Raw genomic sequence first — 22,691 nt, 5'->3', positions numbered from 1 at the left:
AAACTGCCAACTGCTCAAATCCATCCTCTCTGTAGTAAATGTGTTCACAGAATTTTGTTTTTGTAAATTAAAAATGCAAAGACAAATGCTCTCAGCCCTAAAGTACCAAAGGTTTGTACATCCTGTTATAACCAACTATCTAAAGTGTTTACAGGAAGCTGAGATCTTGAAAACAGACTTTATTATTTTTTTTAATTTATTTTACATTTGTTTACTGGGAAAGTTCAATTGTGTTTTATCCCACTTTCAGAGGAGACCTGAGGAGAAAAGCTCCAAAACAATTCTTAGCAAGTAACTAAGTTCCACAACAATTCTTAACAAGTAACTTACATAATATGCTAAAGTTTACCAAGAGAAGTTTCAAGAGAAATTTTAGCAAGTAATTTACATTGTACCTTATGGTGTACATAGACTTTGGAGAACATCTCTTAGAATATAGTGTGATATGCAGGTCACATTCATTTTTCAAAACAGAATGTGGTACCCAGTTCACAATGAACATTAGAGGAAGAAGTCTGTTTGTTTGTTTGTGTCTTTCGGCTTTTCCCGGTTAGGGGTCGCCACAGCGGAACTCCGGTCCGCTAATGATTGGCAGTAGATTTTTATGTGCTGGCTTGCTGGGCCTAATGCACAACCTTCAACGAAGGAATGCCCATTCACACATGTCGCCACACAGAAGACACTCTAACTGAGAATCGAACGGGCAACGTCTAACTGTGAGGCGACAATGCTACCGCAGCACCACCACTGCAGTTTACAGAGGAAGAAGTCTGTACATATAGTAAATCATAGTGTTATACCTATTACATTTTCTACTAATGAGACTACATGTCTTACTAAGGAAACTGGGATATAGGTCTAAAGGAGATGAAGAGCAGTGCAGTGTAGAGTAGAGAGATTGGTGTTAAAGAGGAGGAAAGATGAAGTGAGGTGGAGAAAGGGATATACTTTACCAAGGGGAAAGTTCTGGGTTTGTAGCAGGGTGGGAGTGAGGAAGGAAGGGATAAGGTGATGGGATAGGATGAGAGGTAAGTACTTGATAGATGTTAGAGTTTATTAAGTTAATCATATGTTACAATTTATCAGAAGAGGATATTGTAGTTAATGTGTAATGGGATGCGCAGAGTTTTAACCACAGCCTAAGCAAGGGCAGAGCCTGTGGCTGGTTAGGTGGCTCTTCAGGAGGTTTTTGAACTGAGTGTGATTAGTAGAGCAAATAATGGTTTATGGGATGTTATTCCAGATTTTGGAGATGTAGTCGAAATATAGAGAACTATTATTAGGTCTGTAGATTTGAAGTAATGATTTATTTATGGAGCAAAGGACACAAGAGTTAGTGTAAGTTTGTGTCAGCTGGTGGATAGCCAGGATTTTTCTAGCTGGTGTATCAGCTCACAGCTGAGTGAAAGTTAGATGGTGGCGTAGTTCTAACCAGTTAAGTTGCTTTAAGGCTAGGCAGTGGTGGGTCCTTATGGGGGAGTTGGCAGCAAATTTAGCTATTTTATTGCACCAAGTTTGAAGTCTAACTAGATCTGTTTTACTTACGTTGGTGAAAACTGGGGAAGCGTATAGAAGTGTAGAAATCAGATGAGTTCTAGCAATAGCCTGTCTTGTAATGTCAGTTATAAATTGTTCCATTCTGTAAAGTGAGCCTAACTTCATATGTATCTTTTTGATTACCTGAGCTAGGTGTATGTCAAATTTCAATTTGTTGTCTATGATGACTCCTAGTAATTTTGCTTGTAATACTGTAGCTATTGTGGTGTTGTTGGAGGAATACACTTGGAACACAGATGAGGAGTTGAGGGGTCTGCCAGGGAAAAGGACATCATTTTTGTTCTAACTGGGTTAAGTATTGGTCAGGAATCTGTTAACCAAGATTCTGTAACAGTGAAGGACTGTTGTGTGGCTACTTTGAGTTCTTGTAGTAGTGTGGGAGCTGCACAAATCAGTGTGGAGTCATCAGCATACTGTATAATGGTGGCAAGATGTGTAGCAGTGTGAAGTTTATTTGTAAAAACAGTGAAAAGTAAGAGTCCAAGAATAGAACCCTGTGGTAACCCATGGTGACAGGAAGGAGGGGGTGACAGACATTGCTGTCATATAACAGCCTGCTGATGACTAGTTACGTGGCTGTGAAACCAGGCAAGTGATGAGTGACTAAGTCTGTATATGGATAGCTTGGTAAGAAGTTTGTGATGGGACATTACCGAAGGCTTTTGACAGGTCTAAGAAGATGGAAGAGACAAGTTTGCCTTCATTTCTGAATTGATTTATTGTGTTAGTAAAGCTTAGGAGAGCCGTTCTGGCACTGTGATTTGGGTGAAAGCAGTGTTGTGTGTTAGACAGAAGATTGTGTGAAAGAAGGTATTCCATTAGCTGGGTGTGGATACATTTTTCTAGGACTTTGGAGAGTGAACACAAGATAGCTATGGGTCAGTAGCTGGAGAGCTCTGTAGGGTTCCCTCCTTTATGTAGTGGGATGATGTGGGCTATTTTCCAGAGTTTTGGTATGTAGTTTTCAGTTACTGAGTGATTCATGAGGATGAATATATGGTAGGTGATGGCTTCAGCACCTACTTTAAGGAAATTCAGTAGGTAGTTTATCAGCAGATAGGGTTGCTGCTTTGAGTTTACTGAGTGATTTCTTAATGGTATTGATTTGGATGGGTTTGAAGGACAATAGGTTCTCATTTTCATTGGGTGGGAGTGGGATGAAAGGAGGGGTATTAGTATGGTGTTTAGATAGAAAAAGGATAGAGTTTGTGAAGAAAGTGTTAAATTGTGAGGCAATACCATCACTGCAGTTAGGGACAGATGGGGTGGGTGTTGTTTGTTGGCCAGACTAGAGGAGCTTTTTAAGGTAGGAGCAAAATTTTTGTGGGATGTTTTGGTTTTGTTGTTGTGAATCAGTAAAGTATTTTTTTATCTAATTTGATTTGTGTTTTTGCTTTGTTTATAAGCTGTCGGTATTTTACTAGGTTATCTTGGGTTTTGTTGGCGTGCCAGCATGACCAGACTTTGTCTCTTAATGTAAGCAGGCGTCTTGTGTTTTTTGTTAGCCATGGTGCAGGGGGCTAATTTGTTAACAATGTTGAGGAATGTGAAATTAAAGTGATCTATGGCTCTGTCTAAGGGTAATATTTTGAGTGGGGTCCAGTTACAGTTGTGTAGGAATGTGAGAAAAGATTGAAAGTTGAAATGTTGCTTGTTGCGGATTTGCTGATTAGTTTTATTTCGTAGAGGGTGCATACATGGTCTATAAAGATATGTGGGGAGGTGGTCACTAAGGCTATCAGGGAGACAGCCTGACTGGAAGAAGGGAGAGGTCTTGCTAATTAAGATCCAGTCAAGGACAGATTCTTTTTTAGAGTTTTGTCATCTCTGGTTGCTGAATCAGTAAGTTGGTATTTGTGGGGGATGTGTTTGGTGCTCTGATGGGTAGAGGGGTTGGAGAGTTAGTGGAATGTTACTGGCTAGTGTTAGAGCTGGGGTTTGGATATATGTCTCTGCTAAGTCTGAGGTGAGATACTAAGTATATGAATAAGTTTAGGAGCTTGGTAGTCATTTTGTTGTATTTAAGGGAGATGTGAGTTAAGGAGTATATAGTGGAGTACCCATATGTGAAGTGTTATATGTAGGTATTATAATGTTTGAGAGTGTTGATTTCAGTGTTAGTGTGGGAGGAATGTTGTGTAGAGAGTAACTGTTGGATAACTCAGTGTGATAAGCTGTTAGGTGAGAAACTAGTGAGTGGAGTATGAGTATGATTGTGTTTAAAATAATTATTTTTAGATGTATGGAGTGTAGGGTAGGTGCTGATAAATATTAGATATTGGGTGGGAATAGTGCGCTGTGGAGGAATTTGGAATGGTAGTAGCTAATGTTGTAACAGATAGTAGAGAGCTGTAGTTAGTGGTTTAATTAGGAATGGGGAGGTAGGGGAGTATTAGTGGAGTGTGGGTGAGTAATTATGGGTGAAATTAGCTAGTGTGTGCAATATGTTGGGCTAGTTTGGATTGGTGGGAGTGGTCTGTTTGGGTTACATCTAGTTGATATGGGGGTGGTTGGGAATGGGGGCAGGGTAGGGGGAATGGAGTGAGCTTAACACTACAGTTGCAGGCAATGCAGATGTCAGAAGACTCGTCAATGTTGCAAACTTCTAAAAGTTACCTCACTGAGGGCATAGCACTCAACTCCTTACCTCCAGAATCAGGGATAAATCCATAAATAATTAGTTACAATTAGTGACACTTTTAAAAACATTATACAATTAACCCCAGAATCTGCCATAATAAGTGAATGTGAATTAACATGCACTTTATGAAGTACAGGATGTCTGTAACTTTATCGTCATTCCACTACCTTTTCCCAAAATCACCAGTTTTAGGAGGGATTAGGAAAGAGAGATCAAAATTCTGAGTCAAAATCAGAGACAGTTGAGAACTATGCCAGACAGAATGCACTGTGTTCAGACCTAATCAGATGAGATAAACACACCAGGTTGTCTCAGTAACAGACCAACGTCACTGAAAGATCTTAGAGATCTATTGTACCCACCAGTACTGAGCAGTCAGGTTCACACCAGCACTGAAGCATTTCATAATGATTTCGTTCCATGGTGTGCCTGGTGGCAGCTTGTCTTTTATTGGCTTTATGCGCTCATTCAGAATTTCACAACTTTTCTGTACTCCCTGCAAAAGGCAAAGCATATCTGTTACTTGCCAACTTCCTAACTGATTCAATTCAGATTTGCAAAGCAGAAGCTTATACTGTTATAAAGCTTTGTACAATACATTTTGTGAATTTATTGGATGATTAGTTCAGGTTAATATAACAGTAGCTTGTATTATTGTTACAGACCATTACACAACAAATATCTTAGAATCCTGTAATACTATTGGTCAAAGAATGTCAGATGACTGAAATACCATGCAGTAACTGAAAACTGGGCAGTTTACTGATATTCTTATTATCCTGCCTAAGTTACATGGTTTGATACTGTTAACTAACTTACCAGATCCTGCAGCACTACAAAAAGAAGCAGAGTTGTTAACAAAAATGAATACCATTCTAAAGCATAAGAACTTCTGCTTCAAATTTAACCTAAGAAAAAAAAAGTTAAACATACCATGTGTTAAACATAAAATCTTAAAGAAATAAAAAAATGAAGTGAAGAAGCTATGTGTAAACAGCTTCCTTAACATAGAAAGTATCCTTTCTTTCTTCATTTCTCAACTAAACTTAAAAAAAAAATCAAAATTACAAAAAGCCATGTTCTATAAACAACAACATCTGGTATAACAACTACCAGGAAATTATACTTCTCAAGGTGCACATGAATAATTATAGTAACTATAATCCTCCAATATATATCTAGGACTGCGGTCAACTTTACAAGCACTCCTGATTTCTCATCTGAGTAAATAGCTTGGCCATAGACAATGGCAATATCACAAGAAACAGGTACATTTGGGAAAGCACACATTACTAGAAGTGTGTTAACAGTCAAGACACTTATAGCCATTACAATAATAAATAGTACTAGAATATGTTCAATTATACTGTACCATTTATATAGTATGGTTCTTACAAAATTAACTTTAAGAAGGGATAGGTTTTGAAATGTAATCCTGAATTTCATGTTATTTTCACAGATGCCTTTATAACTTTCATAAATCTTTAGCTGTATACTTTGAAAAGAGTTCAACAATATTATTTATTTAATTTAGCTATGTCCCAGAAATTCTTATGTCTCAATACACAGACAAATAACAAGAAGACATCTATAATGCCAGTCCCCCCCCCACCCCGTAGCCAGCTCCAAAATCTGCCTATGATCTCTGATTCACAATTTCATAATGGCAGCAGATATAAAGTAACTATTTTGTACAAGGTTAAAAGGGTGGCATTTGACAGAAATCATAATATGTGCAGAGTACATCATTACTCTCTCAGAGAACCAAGGTGACTTTCATTGTGGAAACTATGTCCCAGGTGATTTGGGATCAATTAACAACATGTGGCAGGAAAGATAGGCTTACCTACCCTGGGGGGGGGGGGGTGATCATTCATTAAGTGCCTGCAGAGGCTGAGGCTTCAACATGAAAGATTAGACAACCAAAATGACAGAGCTGCTGTAAAACATGAGTCTTCGAAGGTTATGCCTCACTGTTTACTCAGCCTAACAGAATACTATCAACATGTGGGGGTGGGGGTGGGGCCTTAAAATAAGGACTGGCATGCAGGGCCAGTATTAGCTGTTAGAGGAACTCTGAGGTTTTGCTTCTCTTTCTCAACCTGCCGATAGCTAAGGAAGTCCTAGCCCTGGGGAGGGGGTAGTAAAAGGCTACAAGTTAATAGCATAAGAAGAGAGCACAAATCAAATTAGTGGTCAGCTTAAGGCATGGCAAGGCCAAAAAAAAAACTAGGAGAGTGTTCCTTCAGTCATATGTTAGACTGACAGTGTGTGAGTTAGTTGGTGTATTCTGCAATTGTGCTTACAGTGCAACCTTTAATCTGGTGACTGGGTAGAGGAGGCCTATGTCTGTTTCTAGTTACTGTGTAATACCAAAAGACATCTGACAAGATAGGGGTGTCAGACAAGGTGGAGATGTTACTGCGGTAGTGACACCATTAGGGGTAGCTGATAAAGTAATGAAGGAGGTGTGACTGCATGATGATTCTGAGTAGAAGGTGAAGCTCATTGTAGACAGTGCTGTGGGGAGCTCTGTTACCCAACTAACAGCAGATCTGTGGTCATCAGTTGTGCTCTACTTCAGTAGTTATTTTTGGTTCATTGCTAGAGGGATTCATAACTGATCACATCATTAGAATTCAAATACTAAAACATCAGGTTATGCACCAGTTCTTATTCCAATCATAACCCCCTTTCACCGACCAAAAAAAGTGACTGTTTAGTCCCACAAACAAAATACCGAACAGCTTACAATTCTTTATAACAAATGGGGTTGTAATAGCAAAATACAAACACAAGTATTAATATTTTTAACTATTTACTTTTTTTAGCAGTAGTGAACACTACTTCCTTTAAGATGAACCCAAGCACAAGTAATGGTTTATGGCATGACAGAATAAGCCACTAAAAGCATTTATTTGACTCTTAAGTATTCCCAATTCAAAATGGTTTATTATGGGACTATGGGACTATACAGTATACCATGATTCTGCATAGGATACGCTGTTTTGAAGACGTATACTAAAGAAGCCTGACCCCAGCATGCAGCCTAAAATATAAATGTAAAAATAAAGAACAAATACAAGGCACATAACAATAAATCCATAAAAAACACATTTTTACTTATGCAGACAAAGGCAATATATTGGATTATATTATGGCAAATGAATAAATATGTAGCAGATGCCACATTACAGATTAAGTCTGAAAGGTATAGATATCATGAACTGAAGTGCTTGCTATAACTATAATTTGCTATATCAGTCTAACGTCTGTGAGTCTAATTAAGAATACCATTATAAATGATTCATCACCCTGCATTTGTAATGTACTTCTATTGCATAGTCTGCAGTTACAATAATACAGTTTTGCAGCAAATTATCTAAGGAAATATGTTACAGCTTCCACAGATGTTGATAACATGAGAACTTGAAATTTTAATTCGGAAATGCCACACCAGGTGTTTACTGTAGAAATACCACAGGCTGTTGGAATTCTCAGTAAGCCATTGTGACCTCTTTCAACACAGTTTCCCACAGATATCTATAGGTCAAAAAGCTGATCCTTAACCATATGGTAGATGTCACAGGCACCACATGGTATGGGAAGAAAGACCAAACCAGAGGAAAAAAAATCTTGTTAAATGAAACCTGCACATTCTAGGTCTGAAGAGACTCAGCTGCCAGTGAATGTGACTCTACAAAGCACTGCAGTATGCCTTAACTGCCCTGAAAGTACAACTCATCACCTGAAACAGTGGCACACAGTACTGCAGCAAGCCTTAGCTCCCCTGAAGGTACAACCCATCACCTGAAACAGCAGCACACAGCACTGCAGCAAGCCTTAGCTCCCCTGAAGGTACAACCCATCACCTGAAACAGCAGCACACAGCACTGCAGCAAGCCTTAGCTCCCCTGAAGGTACGACCCATCATTTGAAACAGCAGCACACAGCACTGCAGCATGCCTTAGTTCACCTGAAGGTACAACCCATCACCTGAAACAGCAGCACACAGCAATGCAGTATGGCTTAGCTCCCCTGAAGGTATGACCCATTACCTGAAACAGTGGCACACATCACTGCAGCAAGCCTTAGCTCCCCTGAAGGTACAACCCATCACCTGAAACAGCAGCACACAGCACTGCAGCAAGCCTTAGCTCCCCTGAAGGTACGACCCATCATTTGAAACAGCAGCACACAGCACTGCAGCATGCCTTAGTTCCCCTGAAGGTATGACCCATTACCTGAAACAGTGGCACACATCACTGCAGCATGCCTTAGCTCCCTGAAGGTACAACCCATCACCTGAAACAACAGCACACAGCACTGCAGCAAGCCTTAGCTCCCATGAAGGTACAACCCATCACCTGTAACATCAGAACACAGCACTGCAGCAAGCTTTAGCTGCCCTGAAGGTACAACCCATCACCTGAAACAGCAGCACACAGCAATGCAGTATGGCTTAGCTCCCCTGAAGGTATGACCCATTGCCTGAAACAACAGCACACAGCACTGCAGCAAGCCTTAGCTCCCATGAAGGTACAACCCATTACCTGAAACAACAGCACACAGCACTGCAATATGGCTTAGCTCCCCTGAAGGTACAACCCATCACTTGAAACAACAGCACACAGCACTACAGCAAGCCTTAGCTCCCCTGAAGGTACAACCCATCACCTGAAACAGCAGCACACAGCACTGCAGCAAGCCTTAGCTCCCCTGAAGGTACAACCCATCACCTGAAACAGCAGCACACAGCAATGCAACATGAATAATCTTCCCTGAAGTTACGGCCCATCACCTAAAACAGCAGCACATAGCACTGCAGCAAACCATAGCCCCCCTGAAGGTACAATTCATCACCTGGAAGAGGCAGGGATGGGATTTAAGGACTCATGATCAATGACACAGTTATAATTATGTAACGGATATAACACAGTCACTCTTGCTTCTGACACTGTTGTTTTTAGCAAGAGTTCCTCTGAGCTTCCCATTTCTCCAACTCTTCTGATATAAAGGAAGAATCAGAATTTACTGGCTATAACGTCAGGTGTTATTAGTTCTCTGTATGGCTACTCTTTTTTTATTCTTTGTTTTAATGCATCTCTTCTTTCCATCTGGGTCCAACAAATGGCTCCATGAAATTCCCATATAGTACATTCATATAAGAACCACAGTCAGCTTACAAATATATATTCATTGGTAGTTTTACTTTTGTTTAAACATTTGGTAAATTGACTGAAAATATAAAGCTTGTTTGCCTTCACCCCTGTTAAAATGCATTAAACATTGTGCCCGAAGTTTTGGTCTTCACACACACACATACATATACACACACACACACACACACACACACACACACACACACACACACACACACACACACACACACACATATAGATTTCCCCCTTTTTGGCACCCCACCTCTTGAGGTACTACAAAACCCTAATTTTGGCTATGTCCTGCATCTATATAACATTTATGGAATACAGGAGAGTATTTAACCCACACAAATGTTCACGATTAAAAATGTGAAAGCAGCATTTCAGGTAGAGTTGGTCCAATTTAAGACCTCCCATATGCTGTTTTAAATGGTCTATTAAATGAAACAGGCCCTCCCGGAGTTTGCTCAGGGAAAATTTGGTGCTGCTGCTATGTCTCTTGCAGAGTTTTTTTCTTTATTTTTTTCAGACACACACTCATATTTTGGCACTAGTGCAAGAGTAGTAGAAGGCTTGCTGCTGGACTAAGGTTGCAGACCTCATTGTGTGTGGGGGAGGGTATGTATGCTTATTTATACAAAGCTTAAGGAGTTTCCTGAAGAAATGAAATGCAGTTGTGTTTAATACTCACCAGCTGATGCAGTATTTCCTGTGAGCTGCCAGGGCTATAAATGAGCTTATCTCTCTAACGCTATAAACCACTTTAAGGGTCACATGCCAAAATGTCACTAAAGCATGTAAGTAAAGTGCAGATTAGTAGGAGGCCCCCAGTTCTGTAAGCCAGTGAGGCTGATTCATCCTCACTAATCAGTATGACAGCAGGCTTATTCACTGAGATGCTGATTTGATCATCATTTATAAGTTCTGGACAGAAATGGTGCTATACAGTTTTCACTCAATGTCTGGCATAATGTAAAATACATATATGGAGTGGGGGATCAGCTTTCAGCTCTATCATCATCAAAGCTATCTTTGTGTAGTTTAGCAAGCAATGGCTCTTATTACAGATGCTAGTGAGAGCCATATACCTACACTCCACCTTTAAAAGATGTTCCATGTCTGTATTCTCTGTAAAGGACCAAGCTGTACTGGACAAGAACTGCATCCATTCTCACACTCAGTGTCATCCATTCATCCCTCCAGTGCAAGCTGCTCTCAGTATACAGTAATTCCTGCTCCTTTTAGACATTTCTGTGGCACAGTCATAACGTTAATATTTTTATTATATTACATATTCACGCAGTCCTACTCTGCCCTCCTTATATGTGTCACACTATCTCCTTTTTGCCTTGGTTTGTAGTACTGAAGGGCAACCAGGCCTAGACATTTATGAGACTGCAGAGTTTGATGGGCCCATACATACTGTTAGTGACTGACATAAAACACATCTAAATCAATTTCATTTCTGCAAATGCTGTGATGTGATTTCAACATTTGACAAAATAATGCCTGCTGTTGCATAAGTGTGAACACCCTTAAACTAATACTTTGTTGAAGTACCTTTTGATTTAATTACAGCATTCAGTCTTCCTGGGTACACACCTGCCATTAATTAAAGAGACTCTAATTAAACCCAAATAAAGTTCAGCTGTCCTAGTTGGATTTTCCTGACATTTACTCAGCTGCCTGCTACAGCAAAAGCCAATGTTCACAGAGAGCTTAAAAAGCATCAAAGGGATCTCACTGTTGAAATGTATCAGTCAGGAGAAGGGTACAAAAAAATTTCCACAGCATTGGATATACCATGTAACAGTGAAGACAATCATCAAAAAGTGGAGAAAATATGGCACAACAGTGACGTTGCAAAGACATCTCTCCAAAATTGATGAAAACACAAGATGAAAACTGGTCAGGGAGGCTGCTAAGATACCTACAGCAACACTGAAGGAGCTGCAGGAATTTCTGGCAAGTACTGGTTGTGTACAACATGGGACAATAATCTTCTGTATTCTCCATATGTCTGGGCTATGGGGTAGGGTTGCAAGACGGAAGCCTTTGCTTACACAGAAAAACATCCAGGCCCGGCTAAAATTTTCAAAACAATACATCAGGTCTCCCAAAAGCATATGGGAAAATGTGTTGTGGTATGATAAGAGCAAGGTTGAACTTTCTGGCCACAATTCCAAAAGGTATGTTTGGCACAAAAACAACACTTTGCATCACCAAAAGAACACCATCCCCATGGTGAAGCATGGTGGTGGCAGTATCATGCTTTGGGGTTGCTTTTCTTCAGCTGGAACTGGGGCTTTAGTCAAGGTGGAGGGAATTATGAGCAGTTCCAAATACCAGTCACTTTTGCCCCAAAACCTTCAGGCATCTGCTAGAAAGCTGAAGATGAAGAGGAATTTCACCTTTCAACATGACAATGACCTAAAGCATACATCCGAATCAAGAAAAGAATGGCTTCACCAGAAGAAAATTAAAGTTTTGGAATGGCCCAGCCAGAGCCCAGACCTAAATCCAATAGAAAATCTGTGGAGTGACCTGAGGAGTGCTGTGCACAAGAGATGCCCTCGCAATCTGACTGATTTGGAGCACTTTTGCAAGGAAGAGTGAGCAAATATTGCCAAGTCAAGATGTGCCATGTTGACAGACTACTACCCAAGAAGACTGAATGCTGTAATTAAATCAAAAGGTGCTCCAACAAAGTATTAGTTTAAGGGTGTGCACACTTATGCAACCAGCTTATTGTACATTTTTTATTTTTTATATTTTTTCCCCTAACAGATTTGTTTGTTTTTCAATTGAATTGTACAGGTTATAGGTCACATTAAAGGTGGGAAAAGTTTTGAAATGATTTATTGTGGTCTCGTTTTTTATATATCACAAAAACCTGGCATTTTAACAGGGGTGGGTACACTTTTTATATCCACTGTTTGTCAGAAACCTCAAAGGCAGCACACAGCAATGTGCTGGACTGGTGGTTAATGGTGCTACATTCACCAAGCATGGTGGTATGGTGAACCTGTTAGAGGCTGAATTCAGTTCCAACTTACACCCCCCCCCCACCCTCAACCAATTTTTCAATAATACCCTCAAACATAAACCCTCCAAATATAACTAGGGAGCATGTATTGGCTGTACTCACTTAAGCCACGAAAACAGCCTCAATGGGCCCCAATAACATCCCAGGATACCTCCTGAAGAGTCAATAATACAACTTAGCAGGACACTGGAGTCATTATTTAATTATAGTCTTAAGATAGACTTTGAGCCATGTGAACAGAGGACTGCAATGGTCATTCTCCTTCATAAGGGAAGACCTTCAACAGATCTTTGAAAGACTCATCAGCCTGACTAGTCTTATTTGCACAGTCATGGAAAGAATTATCATGAAAATTATTAAAAAGCTCATAGGAGACCTCCAGACACTGAATCCATTCCAGTTTGGCTTTGTCAAAGGATGGTCATACTTACTGAATCTGGTGGACGTTTTTGAAAGGTCACTAAGGCAGTAGATGATGGAAAAAACTGTGCATAATGCTTACCTAGATCTGGCTAAGGCATTTGATACTATACCCCACTCAGGCACTATCAACAAACTTACAGAACTAGGTATAAACCCTTTATAACACACTGGATAGGTAGCTGGCTCACTGATGGGACTCAGGACATTAGAATCTGTGAGGCCACCTCCACAAAGAAGCCATCCACCAGTGAATTCCCCCAAGCTCTGTGCTACACCAACATCTCTTTGGCATCTACTTCTTGGATGTCAAAGCCAATGTCAAAGGCCTCTGGCTAACCAAGTTCTGAGATGACTGCAAACTTGGGAGCAGTCACTGAATCCCCACAATATGAGAACACCCTTTTGGAAGGTCTAATACAGACAAACGCTGGGTGCCAAAGTCATGCCTTAAAACTCAGTAAGAAGAAATGCATCATAGTACCTTTTGGGAAGTCTGCTACCCCAGGTAACTATGTCATCAATAAAACATCATTAAAACTTGATTCACTAGTCAGAGATCTGGAAGCTCAAGTAGAGAATAACCTATCCTTCGACCCACATGTGACCAAGATAGTAAAAAAATCCTTCTGTGTTACTCAACTTATAAGCAAAGGCATGGCATATAGGTCCAGAGGGGTCATCATACCACTGTACTTGGCCCTCATAGAGTATAACGCCCCCTTTGGTATATACCTGGACCAGGCACATGCAGCAAATGGAATGTCTACAAAGGTTCCTTACAAAAAGGATATACAGAGTAAACACAGTGTCCTATGCCGATTGCCTCAAAGTCCTATCGATTTTGGTATGGTAGAAACTTCTGAGAGATGATCTTTGCCTGGCATGCAAGGCATCCATGGATCCTGATTTGATGAATCTTTTGTACGTCCACAAAACAAACAGCATCAGAGCTACTAGATTAAACAAACTAAATTTTACTTGCAACATAAATAAGGCATGTTGGACAGACAGATATGTTTCTCAGAGAATTCTTATTCTCTGGAACAGGATCCCCATCCATGTGAAGCAGAGATCTTCCCTACCCCTATTTAACAGTAACTTGGACCAGTGTATGGGTAATCAGAAATTCACCCCTGGTCTGGCTGCTATGTCTCTGATGGACAGAGACAGTCAGTAAATCATCCACTATAAATCAAATTTGTGGGTCACATTTGGGTTGCATGTCTAGGCTTTTAATGGCCCTTCTGGTTGTTAGCCTACTATACATGTATGAACCTCTAAATTGTACTGAAATGATATATGGCTGCTTCACTGTCTCCCTTCTGTAAATGTAGCAAAGAACTTGTACTCCTTTTTGCTACACTGCTACAGTCGCAAACTCACACACAATATTTATTTATTTTATTTTACATTTGTTAACCTGGAAGGTCCAACTGGATATATGTCCATTTTCATCGGAGGCCCGGGGAGAAAAGCTCCATACAGTAGACATACGACAGACAATATAATACACTGCAAAATACAATAGAGAAATACAATCCAGAGAAATTTTTCATAATTACATAATGAAAGCAGAAAAATATTTACATAATTACATAATGAAACCATTCCATTATAAGAGTAATTCAAGGTTATACAATGTATTTGAAGGTCATTTTCGAAGTTCCTAAGCCAAGAATCAAGAGGTGCATATATAATTGTGTTACATAGTATACATTCTAGTTTTCACTTAATATAAATACATTAATTTAAGCAGCTGCAGTATCAATTACAGCTCTTTAAATGAATGCTGTTTCTGTATTTGTATGTGATTGGCAATTCTTTTGCAGTGCTGATCATGCCCTTAAAAGCTTCTTCTTGGGGCACCCACCCCCTTTGCTGGGATAAGCTCCATCTCCCCACAACCAACACACACACACGCACACACACACACACACACACACACACACACACACACACACACACACACACACACACACACACACACCTGAATAGGATAAAGCAGAAGAGAATGAGTAAATAAATTTATTTAACGAAATGCTACAGCTAATTGTTTAGTTACAGTTATGCACAGCCACTGTGTGTATTTTGGGTAGGTCTCACTGTATGGGGCATACCTAACCTAGGAAACTAAAATCTCAACCAGATAGCAGCTTTCTTATTAATTTTTCCATTGCATCCGGTCTTTTCTTGGAGCTGTTATGATCTCCCAACACTGCAAAAAAAGTTTGTAAACACTGTACAAACCAAACTGATATCATGTGCTGTTGACTGAAAAAAATAATTCAAAGACTTCCAGTGAAACATAACACTAAAATGTATTAATGAGTGCTCTCTCTCTCTCCCCAGTTATTATTCCCATGTTAAATCTAGACTGTGATACAGAGTGATGAACCTGGACTCATAATATCAATCACCAAGTTCTAGTGTTTGTTCAAAAGTTGTCTGTAACTTTAAAAGAAAACTCCATCTTTTCCTAAGGTTTAACTCATTTTAGGTTGCATTTCTCCCTACAGTATAATTCCAGTATTTTGTAGGTAAATGAATCCTGCTTGTACTTTATGAAACTTTAATTTCCTTGCCTTGGAATCAAAGGGAAGGAAAGCCCACCCACTTATTTTAAGCTTAATGTCTCATATAATTTTCAGAGGAATTTGTCTACACCTGCATGACATACCACAGACACAAAGAAATTAGTAGTCAGGTACTTCTGACAATCTTATATTGGTAATTAGTCCTGCAGATGTCAGGAGCTTGACAGAGAGGTGTGAAACTGTTTTTCATTGTCTTTATTGCAACGAGGAAGAGAACCTACACTGATTCACAGCTGTTTCTGATGTAGCCATGCCTTTCATAACAATTAGATCATTCAATGGTTCAAAGGCAGTTGTCAACTCTTTTGACAAATTTACATAGGTAGCATCACAGTATTGAAATGTTAAGCTTTAAACTTTAAATGTTTGTATTTATAAAACTTTACATTTTTGAAAATGTTTGTATTCTTTTTTTTATAAAACATAATCACTACAAAATATGTAATCAGAAATGTATGTACATATTTAAAAAGAACAAAACAAACAAACAAAAAAAAAACAAACAACCTAATCTTATAAATACAGAAATGAAGAAAATAACTATAAAGTGTCCAGCCTTCTAGTCATTCTTGTTGTTGCATGTCTGTTTAATTCCAGAATTTTTTTTATTTTTGCTTGTCAAGCAGTTCTTTAAATGTTGTCCATACATTGAGGCAAGGTAATTCTGTTCATTCTCAATCTGATTGTAATAATTTCTAGATGACTTACTTATAGTTGCTAAACTTATACATTCTTTAAATGAGGGAGTACATTCATTTTTCTAGTTTTGTGTGATCACTTTTCTGGAGATGGTCAATACAGTCCACAATATGTTATATTTTGTTGTTTTAACACAAGTGGAATAGGGGTATTAAAAATAATTATTGATTTAGATAAAATAAATGTATCTCCAAAAATGCCTGTAAAAAAGAATTAATATTATTCCAAAAAGGAGTCAATATAGTACAATCAAAGAACATGTGTTGCCAATTTGCTTTAAGTTCTTTCTTGCATCTCCAACAAAGTTGCCTTTTCTTGTACATCAATTCAATTTTATGAGGGGTGAAGAAGGACCTATATAAAAACTTCCATGTAAACAAATGCCATCTAAGAGATGAAGTAGTATGCATAGATGACAATAGGAATATTTTTTATCTTTTTCACTTGGTGGTCTATTACTGACTTGGGTAAAATAGTTCCAATATGTATCATTACATGTTTTAGTTTCCCTCTTTACCACTTTTATACAATTTGCACAAGAAACCATGTCCTAAGGAATTTTGTTGCAATGAAAATATGATATATTCAATCAATTTTTGGGACATGATCCGTTAACATTGGTTGCACTGACTTAATTTCCCCTTTTATATATAGTCTACAAGATTATATATCTAACCACATATCTTTATCCAAATTGTATTTATTCTTAATATAATCTACTGAGTGCAACTTTTCGTCTTTCATTAACAGAAACCAATACAACAGATTCTTCTCTTTAAAGTCAACCATTGTTTCTAAATTTGAAGTAGGGATATTACTTTGAGTATATGCTATAGGAAACATAAGGAAAATCCATGCTTTATAAGCCATATTTCAATATATAACACTTCTAAAAGTATTCAATATAGTCAAAATGAAGTAAGAATCACTTGTTTGGTGACTTTTTCCTATAATGTAATCCTTTAATAACCAAAATAAACTGTTATTTAATATAAGGTAATTATTAGTATATCTATTACAGTTAGAATGCATAAAAAGGTTTACTACAAATTCTTTCCATTTAGCTGTATAAGTGTTGCTGATCCAAAGACATGTTGTTTTCATAACTGATGATAATGAATATAATTCTATGTCTGGTAGTCCTATTCCCCCTACTTCCAAGTCACTTACATGATGATTTAACCCAATTCTTGGTTTGTCAGAGAACCAAATAAATTTCAAAATTAAAGTGTTAAAATCTGTAATACAGATTTTCATAAAAGGTAATGTTAATATTTTAATAATATATAGGATTTTTGGCAAGATAAACATTTTGATGATAGAGAGAGTCTTTCTTCCAGTGTAAAGACAATTTTATTCCATCTGTCTATTATATTCTTTATCTTATTTCCACAATTAGCATAATTATGATTTATTATATATTTAATATTATCCATTATGGTTATTCCCAAGTAATTCATTTTATTTTCTTTAACAATATATTTACGGAATGTATTTAGGATTTTATTCTTATTTATGTTTATCTGTAATTTTTTTGGTTTGTTATCATTAAATGTTAAACTATATTTTCTTTGAAATATTTCCATTGCTAAATAAGTTGCATATATATATTTATTATCACTCAATGTCAATAAGATGTCATCTGCAAACAACTGAATTTTAGAACTTGAATTAGCCGTTATTTTAATACCTTTTATATCAGTATTTGATCTAATAAAGTTAGCAAAAGGTTCCATAACTAGGGTAAAAAGCAGAGGTTAAAGAGGACATCCTTGTTTATTTCCTTTTAATACTTCTATAGACTCAGATGTAAAAGTACCTATTTTGACACATGCAAAGCAATCTGTATAGAGAAGATTAATAAGATGTGCAAAGTTAAAAGAAAACTTGTATTCTTCTAGAACTAGCAACAGATATATCCAGGTGACTGAGTCAAAAGCATTATTTATATCAAGACTCTTTAAAGTTAAGTTCTCATTTATTTGTGTTATTTGCATAGTTGATTATTGAAATTATTCTTTTAATATCACCATAGGCATTTCTATTTAAAACACAGTTTGATCTTCGTCAATCACAAAAGGTAGAATGTGTTTAAGTCTATCAACATGAATTGCCATGAATATATAATTTACATTTAGAAGTGAAATGAGTCTGTATGAAGAGCACTGAGTAGGATCCTTGTCAGTTTTTAAAAGTGGAGAGATACGGGTGTATTTCTAAAAAGGTGGAACTTTAGTTAGGTCCTTAGCCATAAAAAAACATTATGTAATATGTGCATGGCTTCTTTAGGTAACAAATGTAAAGTTCAGATATAATTCCATCCTTACCTGATGCTTTTTTAGACTTTAATTTAAAAATTTGGGTTTGAAGTTCAGACAAAGAAATCGGTTTATCAATGAATTTCAGTTGGTCATTTGATAGTTTAGTTTTTATATTTTTTCTAATAAATGTTTTGATTGTTTCCTCTGGATCTATTAGTGATTTATTTTAATTTCATTGTAATAATCCCTGAAATCCTTTACAATATTTTATATTTAATATTTCTGTTACTTTTCTTTTATTTCTATGTGAATAGATTTCTTTTATGTGACTGGATTTACTGAGTAATTTTGTTTTGGTGGCTAGACTGTGCATAGACTTTGGATTGATAGAAAAGTTAATTATCTTAAACTTCTCAAGACCGATTTTGGTTTTATGATTTAAAATTTCAAAGTGTTTGCCTTTTAGCTTATTGATCTCTTCTATGTTATTATTTTTATTCTTCTGGTTTTCTAACTTCAACTTATCAGGTTCTCCCTGTATTTCATGTAATTCTTTGTCCCATTGTTTTTTTTTATTTGCTAGCCAATTAGTGAGTCTACCAAAAAATATGCTTTTAGAACGTCCCATATATAGATTTCTGAAGTATCCACTGTATTATTAATTTCTATAAAGGAGGAAATTTCTTTAAGAAAATAGACTTTAAATTCTTCTAACCTGTTATATATGCTACAATTCTTCTTATTTTATCATTACTATTAGAGTTCAAAGACAATTCAAAAGTGATTGCATTATGATCTGAAAATGGCAATTTACAGTCTTAACTTTACCCAGCTTGTCTACTAGTTCATTAGAGATATAAAGTCTGGCTATTCTGGACTGTGTTCCATTCCTACAGGAATAATGCGTAAAGATTAATGAATTTGGCTCTGAAAATTCTTTTATATGTCCAAGATGAAATAATTCAATACATTTCATTAACTTTTTTGTAGACGGATGATTTTTTCTTTTACTATTTGTATTAGTATCACCTGGTGATAATATACACATAAAGTCTCCTGGCAAAACAATACTGCCTTTTGCATGTTGGATTACTTGTTCTAAATGTTGATCAACTTTCTTAACTCCTATTCCTGGAATTCAGTACACATTAACAAAGAGTTAATATCTTCTTATTGTATTTTATAGTAGCAGTATAAAACATACCTTTATTATCTTGATATGTTCCCATAACTTCAGACATAGGTAAAGAATTCTTCCATAAAATACCTACTCCCCTTTTTTATTATGTTGTGAACTAGACAGCATAGTGTAACTCTTAGTATTAAGTCAGTTTATATCCTATACCAGTAAGTGTATATCCTGTAGAAAGATAACCTGAGAATTAAACAGCTTCAGATATCTATTTAAGTTATCTCTCTTGCTTCCATTGTTTAATCCATTAACATTTATAGAAATACAATTAATAAATGCCATTTGTCCTATTGATCAGAAAAATATACTTATTTATCATAGGTAATGATGCTATATTTATAAACAACTACTTATTAATGCTCATACAAGTAGTAAATTCTGACAATAGATCTAGGAACAAAATCATTACATTTTTGGATACTCGTAAAAAGGCAATAAGTAAGATTGTCATAAAACAATTACTTCTAAAACCCCTCCTACCACTCATGGAGTCTAACACTCCATGCTTGAATAGTCTAACCATCCAAGCAAACCAACTCATCCAAAACTATGACAAAGAGTGAGAAGAAAGATATCCCCCAAATCACTCTACCACAAATATATATAACGCTAATAACAATTAGCTAAAAGTATAGCTGTATCCTATAAGTCTTTATTAATATAAATAAGTAGAACAGTTGTTTAATTTTTAGACCTATTTACTAAGAAAAACAAATGTCCTAACTGTATACATCAAATAAATTATTAAAGAACAACACAGACTATGATTTACTAGTACAAAGATAAATCCTCACATTTTTATTTCTTTGTAACCTTCGTGTGTTTTATCAGTATGCTCTACACTTAAATATTTTGCCATAAAAATAAAACTTTAAATATTATATTTGTATTCATTTGCATCAAACAATATACACTTTTTTTTCTATTTCAATTATAAGTGTTCATGCTTAATGTAACATACTATTAACTTTTCTTCTGTTACGCTAGTTTGTATAGCTATGTGTTGTTAAAGTAAATTTGATCTAATACATATTCAGAAGGTTATGCCTTTTATTTAAATTATCTTTCCAAAGCTGCCTGTTAAACTAGATCTCCAAGCCTGAACAGTTCTATTCTGTCAGTTTGGGCAGGAATTTCAAGTTATCTCAAGCCTTTTACCTCAAAAGCTTCACATAATCTAGTGAAGAAAGCTTGAGCCTGAGAGAAAGGAGCTTCATTTCTAAACCACACTGAAGCTCTTCACATAAGCATAGCCCTCAAATAACAATAATTTTCATTACATATAACACCAAGCTCAATCTTTCACTCAAGTAAAGAGTTTTAAGGTTGTTAAATATAGTAAAACCTCTTTTTAACTAAACAACCATAAAAGGTACTTCTTTAACAGCTATATTCAATCCCCCATCCCCAATTCACATTTCATTGTGTCTAGCAAAAACAATAGCTTATTATCTAAGACTGTATACTGGCTTTCCAGGCAGCTTAAGAATGCAATTATTAGTTTTAACAAAGCTTTCTTTTAAATACTACACTAGTAAGTGTTTACTTTGGATAAATTATATTCATTTTATATTAAAGTGATGGAGATGGTATTTTGTATAATACACTGTTTAAGTAACAGAGAGATATAAAACTGAAATTGTGCTTGCTTACAAAAAGGAAAACATAAACATGCTTTAACATCATGTTAATTTCCTTGTAAATAAGAACTAAAGAAAGGGAAAAGAAAAAGGAAAAGTTCTTCATTGTCTCTCATTTTTTTCTTTTTCTCACTTATCTTGCTTTCATTTGAATCTATATGCCTCTTCGAGGATATATTACTCCAATCCATTTGTTCTGTTTGTTCAAGAATTTTATTTATTTGTAAAAATGACAAAGCAGGGTCAGGATCTTCAAAGAGTTTAACCCAATTTGAAAGGAAAATCTTTAGTCTGGCTGGGAACAACAAATGGACTTCTATTTGCTTCTTTTTAAGTTCTCTAATAAGTGGAAGGAATTGTTTTCTTTTTGCCATCACTGTTGTTGAGTAGTCATTGTCAAAATGCACAATATTTCCATCATATGTAAGTGGTGACTTAGCCCATGCAATTTTAAGTACCAATTCTTTGCCTTGAGATGAAATAAATTTTGCCACTATTTTGAAGCAGGTTTACCTAGGGACCGGTGTGCTCTCTCTATCCCAAAAGAGAAAGCTTCAGGAAGATCTAAATTATTAGGAAGCCAGGCAGTTAAAAAAGAAATCATATTGTTCAGTACCTTCAGGAAGTCCAAATATACAATTATTATTCTTTCGCAATCTACTTTCAAGGTCATCTACTTTAGCTGACAAGATTTTATTCTGCTGCAATAAAAATCCATTGTTGTTTGCTCCTTCATTTACCCTTCCATCCATAATATTAAGGGATTCTTCAATGACAGAGATCTGATTTGTCTGTACCCGACCAAGCTCATTAATTTGTTCCATTTGTTTGGAACAATCATTCTTAGAATCATTAATTTTATTGTCCAGTCTGTCCATTTTTAATGATAATCCTTTAATATAAGACAAAAGTGACTGAAGCTCTTTCTTACATGAATAATTCTGAAGTGCTGCCTTAGGGTAGCTCATGCTGCTGTCAGATACAGTGAGAGAAATTACTTTTACACAGTTTTTGACAGGAAAGTTATTAGATTTTTGATTTTCTTCTTGAAATAATCCTTTATAACACCAAGGGCTATCAAAATTCACTAGTTTGAACTGTTTAGGGTCATTCAAACAAAAAATTTCCTGTCAGAAGTATATCTTTTGTAGCACAGCAGTGAAGAAGTGCTGCTATCCTTGTCGTGCTGGCCACGCCCTATACTGCTTTACATTTTAAGTTGGCTTAAATGTAGAAAAAAGCCTGAAAATATTTTTTTCTTCTAATTCTTGTAAATTATCAGCACATTTACCAGAGTGTGGGGGGAGGGGGCTACCAATTCATCTTGGGCTACAAAAAGATACTTTGAACAAGGACAGGAATTTAGCAACTGTTTTGGCTGCAGCTGTATAATTCCTTAGTATACTGCAAAACAAGCACTGAGACATACAGAAATGAGGGCCATTCAAGAAATAAATTAAGCAGTCCTGTTACAAA

The 22,691-nt window shown here is 36.6% G+C and overlaps 1 protein-coding gene across 1 annotated transcript in view; it reads right to left on the bottom strand.

Annotated features, from left to right (window-relative positions):
• LOC122795855 (xanthine dehydrogenase-like) overlaps positions 1 to 22,691 on the bottom strand; it is a 5,725,158-nt gene that overhangs the window by 1,014,652 nt on the left and 4,687,815 nt on the right. The window contains exon 30 of the mRNA XM_044064255.1: positions 4,561 to 4,694. Coding sequence (XP_043920190.1) covers positions 4,561 to 4,694 — 134 coding nt within the window. The remainder of the gene's footprint in view (positions 1 to 4,560; positions 4,695 to 22,691) is intronic.

The sequence above is a fragment of the Protopterus annectens genome, chromosome 2.part2 (genome assembly GCF_019279795.1).
Source record: "Protopterus annectens isolate FY-2018-M chromosome 2.part2, PAN1.0, whole genome shotgun sequence".
In the NCBI taxonomy this organism is placed as follows: Eukaryota; Metazoa; Chordata; order Ceratodontiformes; family Protopteridae; genus Protopterus; species Protopterus annectens.
Note: the sequence above shows the minus strand (reverse complement) of the source record. Positions and strands in the feature narration are given on the sequence as shown.